Here is an 11,464-nt window from a genome sequence, read left to right as displayed (position 1 = left end):
AACAAAAGGAAGAAGAAGAAGGAAAGTCCAGGAAACCCAAGAGGCAGAGGAAGAACCCGACAGAGATCCAACAAGCGGTTCCGGACCAACCACCCTGCATGCCAACCGAGTTCAAGAACAGAATCATGGGGCTGCAGGGTTCGGACATCAATCTTGTGATTCAAAAAGTATTGACCGACACTGATATGAAAGGTTCTCAGGACCGGCTTTCGATTCCAAGGGGCCAAATGAGATATGATTTTCTAAGCAGTGAAGAACAAGTGAGTCTTGAGAAGAAAGAAGCAGATGGGAAACATTTCAAAGGGATGGAAGTGCCATTGATAGAGCCAGGCCTTGAGGTGTCGACCATCTTCTTGAAGAAGTGGAAATTGGGTAGCAGCTGCAGCTACATGTTGAGCAGTCCATGGATAAATATTGCAAGGAGAAACGGGCTCAACTCTGGCAATAATGTACAGCTTTGGTCCTTCAGGGTCAACCGAAGGCCCCATTTGGCCCTTATTAAGCTACAGAATTAGGATTTTTTCTTTTCTTTATTTTTTTATTTTTCATCCATTTGGGGCTCATGGTATAATCACAGCAACATAACTCGGTTTCTGTATAATGATATAATCCGCACCGTGGAAATATTTTCGCATGTTAGAATGAATTGATTGTTTTGTTTTGTTTAATAGCTATTTGCGTTTAAGAATTTCTCACTGGTATGATATCCTTTACATTTGCTCCCTATTTCCCCTGTATGGTTTCTTCATGCCTATCGTCCCATAGACAAAAAATTTGGTGTCACATAAACATAAACTACTACCCATTCCCATACACATGGTTGGTTCAAATTTTTAGTGACTTTATATATTGTTTTTCTTCATTAATTTAAAGTCCAAGGTGACCCAGGATGGGACACTTTTATATATATAAGCATAAATTTGAAATTTTTAAAAATTTCAGAGATATAAAGGTCTTTTACCACTTCTATCGTCTGATTTAACCTCAATCTCTAACGGAATGGGAGTAATTGAAAAAAATCAAAAGATCGATACACCAAAGTGAAAGTTTTTAGACTTTGGAGGAGTATTTACAAAAAGCGTGATATTTCAGAAGGTAAGTGAAGTTACCCATAAATTTAATTTCATTCTTAATCATAAGTCATAATATATACAAAAATTATATGTCATCTTAAAAAAAATAAAAAAAAAATCCGTTTTAAATACAAAAGTTTTCTAATTTGTTATAGAAATGTACCAAAATAAATAAATTAAAATAGAAGTTAGCATCTCCTTCGAAATGCACTTGACGACAATTTTTCATGAAATAAAATTCGTCAACTATCATCTTTGCAGTGAAATTAATACATTTGCTTTGTTGGGGTTTTTATTATCTCAAAGAAAGCCTTGCACCATGCAGTGGTTAACAAAGATACATAAAAGAGCCCTTTATGAAGTGCTTGAATAGATAAAATCAAGTTTACTCTCTTATTCTTTCAAAAAAAAAAAAAAAAAGGTTTACTCTCTTATTTATTTATTTATTTTCCTTTTGGGTTTATCAAGAAATTATTAACTCATCGTTTGAGTCTTAGAGCTTATTGGGGTTCATATCATTGCTCCTAACAGTTAGACAATGATTCATTTCGAATGACTAATGTTATTTAGTAGATTCTCATATGATTATTATACAATTATGATAATGTGGCGGTGAAAATCAACCTTTGAATCAACAAAGGCCTCTAAGAATAAAAATCGATCGTTGATATTCAAATAGGAAAATGCTAAAGGCCCAACTATTTTGCTCAACTTGGGGCCAACTTTTGCCTTATTTTTTAATTTAAAAAATTAAAAATAAAATAAAAAATAAAAAATAAAAAAAGTTTATGAAGCAATAATTTTTATTTTGGATATTTTTTTTTTTGGTATTCTTTAAAAATAAAAAAATAAAAACTGTATTTTGCTTCAAAAACTTTTTCCTTATCTTTTAATTTAAAAAATTAAAAAAAATTAAAATTAAAAAAGTTTCTAAAGCAATAATTTTTATTTTGGATTGGTCATTATTATGAATAAAAATACAATTTTTATTTTTTTAAAAAATACCAAACAAAAGAAGGACCAAAATAAAAATTATTGCTTAAAAAACTTTTTTAATTTTTAATTTTTTTTAATTTTTTTTTTTTTTAAAAAAAAAAAAAAAAAAAAAAAATTAGCTCCAAGTTGTCCCAAGTTGGAGCTGGATCATATGTCTTTCAAATATATGAATATCAACGGCTAGGGTGCCACATGGCAACTCCTAACTCCTATGTGCTGTACGCTTAAAACTAGAGCACATATCTTGGAAAAACATCATAGGCCCAGATTTAACTAACTTTTTTTATTTTTTAAATATAAATGTGTTGTTCCTTTATAATAAAGAAGATTTCTTGTTGACTAAAAATTCTCGTCCACAAATCTAATGATAGATCTATTAAATTTGTAAGATGAGATGAAAAAATAAAAAATAAAAGGAAACAATATTGACGTAATTAATCACTCCTCATATTTTATGGTGCATGGTAAATCCTTTCCTTTATTTTTTTATTTTTATTTTTATTTTTTTAATAAATACAAAATAAAACAAATCCTGGTCTTGACCATTGATAATGTTAATCAAATCAAACCGCACTTTATAGGATTTTAGTTTAATACTAAACTGATAGATTCTGTTTCAGTTTCATATATAATAGCATTATTGATTGTGACATATGATTTAATTTTATTCTTAATATATAATAGCATTAAAATATAATAACTAGATATAGATATAATATCTGGTGTTATTCTATTAGAAAAAAAAAATGTTGTTATTATATGATTCTTTTATGAGGTTGGTGCGCCGGATCAGTGGAAAAGTCTTTCCAAGAAGATTGATTCCTACCTTTTCGCTAGAATGCGACAGATCAGTAGTTTTTGGATGTCATGCAAACTCTTATCCTGTAGGGTTTTTGAAGTCTACTTATGGAGACTTCCTAGGCACAAATTTTGTAAGGATTTTTCATTTGTTTCAAAGTAAAAAATATTTTAGCGAGAAATATATTTCAGAAAAATGATTTTTAAGACAATATTTTACGGATTTTGGAAAAATCACAATTATATATATATATATATATATATATATATATATATATATATATTCATTCAATCATATTAAATATTAAATTACGAAAATGTCATAGGGGTGGTTCGTCCACCCCTAGACCGGCCGGTCTAGGGTGGCCCGAACCCAGGCCAAATGGGGGTGACTCAACAGCCTTGGGGGGTGGTCGAAACTACCCCCATTTTACAACTTCGGGGTGGTTTGGCCACCCCCAAATCGGCCAAGCCACCCCTTAAGGCAATATGGGGGTGGCTCCAATATTATTATTATTTTTTTAATTTTAGTTTAATTTAATTTTTTAATGCTTTTAATCATTTTAATTTTTTTTAAATTATTTTTTTTTATTTTTAATTAGGCATATGGACACGTGTCAAGTTTTTAGGGGTGTTGTCGTGGATTTTTGTTAAATTTTGGACAGAAGTTAGACGAAGGTACCCTCTCCATCTTTATGAATAACCGAGATACTACCTGTAATAAAAATTAAAACTTATAAAATAAAATAAAGTTATTAAACCACCGGATCAAATGTATTTAACTTATTTTATTTTGACGTGAATTTAGATTTATGTGTGCCAAAAAGGTCGGCCATGGGACCACACCAAACTTAATGAGTCATAGTTAACAGTTTACCATATAATATTAAGGTAAAATAATCTACGCACCTTTTTGTTTGATCATTCAATTATATTAATAGTCTTGGAGTTTTTATTTCTTTGATACATCTTATTTGCTATTCAATTATTCTAATTAACTATTTTCAATTATTTTTTAAAATTATTAAGAAAATAGTTGAATAAATTAAGAATAACTAGATATCCATTTTTAACTATTCTATTCAAGTATTCTTTTTTAATTATTTTTTTATTGAGATGGAAGTGATTGATATATATTTTTTTTTAATAAAAGTGTTTTTCTTTTTCATTTGATGAGTGATTATTACTTATATTTTAAGTGGAAGACATTTGATTTATAGTCATAATTTTAATCGCTTATTACAGTTTGATACTGGATTATGTTTATTGTTTAATATTCACTTTTTTGTGGATCAAAGTCCAGCAGATGCAAACATGCTAATCTTTTTGCTTGTTTATTTGAAAGTCTTTTTTTTTGTTAAAAATATAAATTAAATTATTAAACTCACATATTTCTATTAGTTTAAACTTTTAGGATAATGAGTTATTTAACATGGTATTAAAATAGAGTTAATGAGTTCGAATATTGTTTCCGTCATTCACTTTTCATTTCAATTAAATATTTTTCCGTGTTGGACTTTATTTATTAATGATGAGTTTTATAACACAATAAAGCGTTAAAAATGTTAATTAAATAATTAAATTTATCGCTTCCTATCCCGATAAACTTTTGAAAAATGTGGCGATTTAACATTTCATTATTTTCATATCAAGAAAAAGTCAGTTTTAATGAAAATTTCATTTCTATATTTTTTTCCTTTTTATTTATTTTTTTCAAGACAAGAAAAAATTTCATTCTAGACCAGAAGATGCTCAGGGCAGACCCACCTTCCGTGTTGGAAAATAAATGCATGGAATCTTTGTTCAGTTGTTCTTAATAAAACGAATTCATGTCGGCGCGAGCCAACGCCGGTCTTTTTCTCAATCTCTGAGACGGAGACAGTGGCGAAACTTAGGATATTGCGCATGTAGGGGACAGCTGAATAATTAATTAATATATAATAATATAATATTTTAATATCAGTTACCCAGAAAGCAGCACGTGTATCTTCTCTTTTTTTTTCACCAAACACACGGAAACGTGCCTTTTAAAAGCCTCTCTCGAAGCATCACCTTTGCTATTACTATTCATTAAAAAAAATATAACTTTTAACTTTCTTAATTTTTACTTTATGACTTTTTATTATTATTTAAATAAAAAATTTACTACAAAATATTTTATTTTATTTATTCACTTTTTTATATTAAATATTTTTATTTATTTACATGAATCAATTTTTATTATCATTCATGTCCACTAAACAGTAACAGTCTATTAAAGAGTAGGGCCGTAGATAGTTGATTTGTTATAGGCATGAGTGGAAGACTGGAAGAAAGAGTAGGGCCGCATAGACGTAACCATAGAATTTATTAAGATAAAGAAGTTAAAGTATGAATGAAAAATAAATTAAAGATTTAAGATTTTTTTTTTTTTTTTTTTGAGGGGTTAAAGATTTAAGATTAAATTAATCTATAATAGATGTCAAATCAACCAATTGGTTATCTACTATTTTTTTTTTTCTTTGGGGTTTTTTTAAATATTTCTTGGTTCCATGCGGTTTCTTTTGTATTTTTTATTTTTTTATTTTTGGGTTGTTTCTTATGAATTAAAAACTACTATAAACTATAGTTATCAAATAACAATTAGAAAAATATTATAGTCTACAATAAAATAACTATAATTTTCTTATAAACACATTTCATTACAAAATAATAATAATAATAATAATTTACAAAATTATTAAAATTTAAACCAACCCCTTACTTCCAATGATTTCTCAAGTCAAAATTAATTAATATGAGTAAATAATGAGATAATATAGTTTAAGACTTTAGCTGCTCACCAAAAATTCCAACAATGCCCATCGTAGATTGCATCCGTGCAAAAGTATATATGACATGAATATATACTGTGAGCTCAAATATATATATTTTTTAAATAAATTAATCAACAAATAACTATAAATAGAGGTAATTTTGTAAATTAATTACAGTTGAATCCGATAACAGAAGAATATTGTGAGTAGGTGTGCGTACGTGATGACATCAATCTAATCGTCAGCATTTGTCTTGCAATCTTTGTTTATCTTGTTTTTTTTTTTTGACTTTCTTTTGAAGCTGATGGCTTTGTCTTCTATTGGCATAAAAGGCAGGTTGGATGGTGCTTTTACCGACTTCAGTGACCCACTAGAAGAAAAACCCATCAGCTTCAAAAGAAAGTCAATAACAAGATAAACAGAAACCTTTTCTTTCTTTATATAGAGTATAACCAATCATTCTTTTCTGAAGACATTATGGTCTGTGTCTTTCTTAGGGGGTGTTTGGCAAATGGGATGGCCTAAACACTGTAGTTGATGTAGATTGATGTGAAAAAAAGTAAGAATGTTTGGTATAAAAAAAATGAAAAAGTGGTATGAAAAAGTGAAAAAGTTTTGTTTTGTAGTGATTTTTTTATTTGAATAATAATAAAAAGTGAATGATTTGATATTAAAAGTGAAAAAGTTAGAATGTTTTGATGTTAATTTTTTTGGGAAATGGTGATGAACAGTGTTTAGCCCATCCCCATCCCCATTACCAAACAAACCTAGTATTGTTGCGTTGTGTGTCTTGTTTCTTCTCACAGATAAGGTAACGATCATACTCACTCCCAATCACTCTTTTCCTTTGTGGTCTTCTCTGAAACGCTTTTGGAATTCAAAATCTTTCCTTTTTTCTTGTTTCAGGAAGAAGACATGGCCATCACTCTTGAGGATCTGAGGGGCGACTCTCCTGCCATATGTGGGGGCTTCAATAAAATCGAAGAGGAGGTGATTAGAGCTGTGGGTGAGGATCAAAACGAGGTAGACCGACTGCTAACCCAAAGGATCTTGATGGGCTTGTATAAATTCTACAAGAAAAAGAGAAAGCAGCAGTACCTGGAGATCGAAGCTGCCTTTGGAGAATGTTAATGATATGAATCCTTTAGAATAGATGTTGATTTTGTATTCCCTAAATCAAGGGATTTAGATAATATTTGTTAATCATGATTTAATATTGATGCTTTAGTGTGTGGATGTAGGCTATATGTCGAACCACCTTAATCTTTGTGTCTTTCTCTATTTCATTCCTTTCATATTATTCTGCATTCTATACTTATCACATTTTAAGATCTTATATGGTATCAGTTAAGATCTTATATGGTATAGATCTAAAGGCTAACGCCAATTGTTAGATCCTTGATTGCAACTTTTTTTTTTTTTTTTCTTTCCTTCATTTTTCTCCTCTAATCGTTTTCTCTCTGATTTAACATGTATCAGAGAAGAAAACGATCTATGAGGTCCATTGTTTGCCCATTAAAAAAAAAAGGAAGTTTTTTGGTTCATGGAGAAGAGATAAAAATGACATCTCATATAACAGCAACCGAAAAAAAAAAATATATATATATATATATATATATATAGAGGAAGAAGCTTCTCTTCGTTAAAGGTGGGCTAGCCCAAAAAAAAAGAAAAAAAAAAGCCCATTATGGCCCATTTCAAGTCCATAGTTGGCTCATTCTGGCCACAGTAGCTTATGTCAAAATTCCAGCCAAAAGTAGTCGATGTCAAAATTCTAGCAAAAAATTGCAGATGTCAAAATTCTAGCCAAAAGTTGTCGATGTCAAAATTTCGGTAAAGTAACCAATGCCGGTCAAAAAGTTGCCGATGTTCAAATCTCGGCCACAGTCGCCGAAGTTCAAGTTCAGGAGCAGCCGATATTTCAAATCAGGCGCCATCAACTTTAGCCACTCGATATGTTCAAGATCAACGATCGCTAATGGATCGTTCATCTTGCGGGGGCACGTTAATGATATGAATCCTTTAGAATAGATGTTGATTTTGTATTCCCTAAATCAAGGGATTTAGATAATATTTGTTAATCATGATTTAAGGAATATCTTTGTATTTGAAATATTTCAAATCACATGTAAAGCTCTATAACTAGAACTGTGTACTCAGATCATATAATCAAGGAAATATGTAGCCTATTGATGTTTTAGTGTGTGGATGTAGGCTATATGTCGAACCACCTTAATCTTTGTGTCTTTCTCTATTTCCTTCCTTTCATATTATTCTGCATTCTATACTTATCACATTTTAAGATCTTATATGGTATCAGTTAAGATCTTATATGGTATAGAGCTAACAGGCTAACGCCAATTGTTAGATCCTTGATTGCAACTTTTTTTTCTTTCTTTCCTTCATTTTTCTCCTCTAATCGTTTTCTCTCTGATTTAACATGTATCAGAGAAGAAAACGATCTATGAGGTCCATTGCTTGCCTACAAAAAAAAAAAAAAAAAAGGAAGTTTTTTGGTTCATGGAGAAGAGATAAAAATGACATCTCATATAACAGCAACCGAAAAAGAAAGAAAAAAAAATAATAATAATAAAGGAAGAAGCTTCTCTTCGTTAAAGGCGGGCTAGCCCAAAACAAAAGAAAAAAAAAGCCCATTATGGCCCATTTCAAGCCCATAGTTGGCTCATTCTGGCCACAGTAGCTGATGTCAAAATTCCAGCCAAAAGTAGTCGATGTCAAAATTCTAGCAAAAAATTGCAGATGTCAAAATTCTGGCCAAAAGTTGTCGATGTCAAAATTTCGGTAAAGTAACCAATGCCGGTCAAAAAGTTGCCGATGTTCAAATCTCGGCCACAGTCGCCGAAGTTCAAGTTCAGGAGCAGCCGATATTTCAAATCAGGCGCCATCAACTTCAGCCACTCGATATGTTCAAGATCAACGATCGCTAATGGATCGTTCATCTTGCGGGGGCATGTTAATGATATGAATGCTTTAGAATAGATGTTGATTTTGTATTCCCTAAATCAAGGGATTTAGATAATATTTGTTAATCATGATTTAAGGAATATCTTTGTATTTGAAATATTTCAAATCACATGTAAAGCTCTATAAATAGAGCTGTGTACTCAGATCATATAATCAATGAAATATGTAGCCTATTGATGCTTTAGTGTGTGGATGTAGGCTATATGTCGAACCACATTAATCTTTGTGTCTTTCTCTATTTCCTTCCTTTCATATTATTCTGCATTCTATACTTATCACATTTTAAGATCTTATATGGTATCAGTTAAGATCTTATAGAGAAGAAGTGACTGGAGTTTGATTTGCATAGTCTCTCACTCAATTGGTAGACCTCTCCATTCATATATATATCATAGTTACAAATTTAATAAACGTACTAGTTAATTAAAAGTATTACTACTAGAATTGGAGTCTCAATCTTACTACAAATACAGGAAACTCAAGAGGTAGAGAAACAAGCCTTTGGAGAAGAAGCCATTGGAGTTGGCAACCAAAAACTCTGGAAACATCAACAAGAATCAAGAAAAGCAAGAAGAAGAAGAAGAAGAAGAAGAAAAGTCCAGGAAATCCAAGATGCAGAGGAAGAACCCGACAAAGATCAAGCAATAGGTTCCAGACTGACCACCTTGCATGCCAACTGAGTTCAAGGAAAAAATCATGGGACTGCAGGGTTCGGACATCAAGTTTGTCATTCAAAAAAAATTGACCGACACTGATACGAAAGGTTCTCAGGACCGGCTTTCGATTCCAAGGGGCCAAATGAGATATGATTTTCTAAGCAGTGAAGAACAATTGAGTCTTGAGAAGAAAGAAGCAGGTGGGAAACATTTCGAAGGCATGGAAGTGCCATTGATAGAGCCAGGCCTTCAGGTGTCGACCATCTTCTTGAAGAAGTGGAAATCGGGTAGAAGCACCAGCAGCTACATGTTGAGCAAGCCTTGGATAAAAGTTGCAGAGAGAAACCAGCTCAAGTCCAGCAATACTATACAACTTTGGTCCTTCCGAGTCGACCAAAAGCTCCACTTGGCCCTCATTAAGGTAGAGAATTAGGATTTTTCCTTGTTTCTTTTTCCTTTTTACCTTTATGCTTTGTGCTTTTTGTTTATTGGATTGAAAGTACTTTTGCTTGTTAGAACAAATTGATTGTTTTGTTTTGTTTAATATTTGGGTTTAACAATATCTGAGGTTGTCTCATTGATATCTCTGACATCTTTTCCTTGTATGGATTCTTTAATGTCCTGAATTTGGTGTCACATAAACAACTACCCATATTTTTAGTGACTTCATAGGAATTGTGATTTTAATCAATGTGAGAAAAATGAAACATGGTAAATCAAGAACCTGAAGCCTGAGCCGTCGAGTCCTTCTTCCTCTTCTAGAAAGTCTCTTGGATGTCCCAACAATCTGTAGTTAATCATTAACAAAAAGCAAAAAAAATTGATAGAAAGTTGTTTCTCAATGTTGGGGTGGCCCCTCTCTATGTGGGGACCGACTCACGTGGACAAGAAAACAAAGGGTTTTTACCCTTTTGTTTTCCATATAAAAGGAGTGGGTGACGTGAAGAAAATGAGAAGAAGAAAGAAAGAGGAGTACGGCGCCGTGAGGGAGAGGCTTTTCCTCACACTTATAAAGTAATCACCAGTTCCTTCCACAATCGATGTGAGATAACTCCAACAATCTCACATTCACACATTGGGCCCTAGGTCGGAGCATTGACAACCCATTTTTTCCGTAAACTGTTGGGCCAAGACTTGTTGGTAAACCCAGGCTTTGATACCAGTGTTGGGTGGTCTTAGGCCTCTCTCAACCCCAAAAGCTAGTTCAAGAGGTGACGTTTTTCCTTACACTTATAAACGACCACTAGCCCCTTTCACAATCGATGTGGGATAACCCCAACAATCTCTCCCTCACACATCAGGCCTTGGGTCGGAGCAACGACAACCCGTTTCTCCACTCCTGTGGACTGTTGGGTCGAGACTTGTTGGTAAATTTGGGCTCTAATACCAGTGTTGGGTGGTTTTATGTCTTTCTCAACCCCAAAAGGTAGTTCAAGAAGTGAGGTTTTCTTTCACTTATAAACTGACCCCCAGCCATTTTCATAACCGATGTGAGATAACCCCAACACTCAACACTGAAAGAGCTTCGCATAGACCAAGTGACTAAAGAGGTCTAAAAGGACAACATCTTTTTCTCCAATGATCACAAAAGGCTGCTCAAAAGAAAACACAAAAGCTAAAGTTTTAGTACAAAGGAACATTGCAAGAATCGTTTATATGATCTTGTAACTCCTCTTTGCACTTCATAACTTTCAATTTCTCAAGCATCGAACAACCGGCCACCACAAGTCATTTTTAGGTAACGTTTGATAAACTACATATTATTGTTAAAAAAATAAAAAATAAAGGTAGTGACTCGAACTCGATCATATCAAATCATACAAGTACCTCAGTTATAGATAAAGATGGAGATGATACCTCCGTCTAACTCGGTCCAAAATTTGACATAAATTTACGTTAGCGCCTCTAAAAAGCTCGACATGTGTTCATATACCTAATTATAAATAAAATAAAATAAAAATGATTAAAAACATTAAAAATTAAATTAAAATTTTAATATATATATATATATATATATTGGAAAAAGGGTGGCTTCTAGTCACCCGATTTGGACAAAATGGGGGTGGCTCTAGCAACTCCGATCGGTTTGGAGGTAGCCGAACCACCCCTAAGGGCCCTTGGGGGGGGGATGGTTTCCCAAGGCTATTGGGGGTGGCTCGGC

At 32.4% G+C, this 11,464-nt stretch overlaps 1 protein-coding gene across 1 annotated transcript in view; it reads left to right on the top strand.

The window, feature by feature from the left end:
• Nucleotides 1-9,343: 9,343 nt before the first annotated feature.
• Nucleotides 9,344-11,464, top strand: part of LOC132177906 (protein PLASTID MOVEMENT IMPAIRED 1-like) — a 4,645-nt gene continuing 2,524 nt past the window's right edge. The window contains exon 1 of the mRNA XM_059590384.1: nt 9,344-9,590. Within this exon, the coding sequence (XP_059446367.1) occupies nt 9,344-9,590 (247 nt within the window). The remainder of the gene's footprint in view (nt 9,591-11,464) is intronic.

The sequence above is a fragment of the Corylus avellana genome, chromosome ca4 (assembly GCF_901000735.1).
Source record: "Corylus avellana chromosome ca4, CavTom2PMs-1.0".
NCBI lineage: Eukaryota > Viridiplantae > Streptophyta > Magnoliopsida > Fagales > Betulaceae > Corylus > Corylus avellana.
Note: the sequence above shows the minus strand (reverse complement) of the source record. Positions and strands in the feature narration are given on the sequence as shown.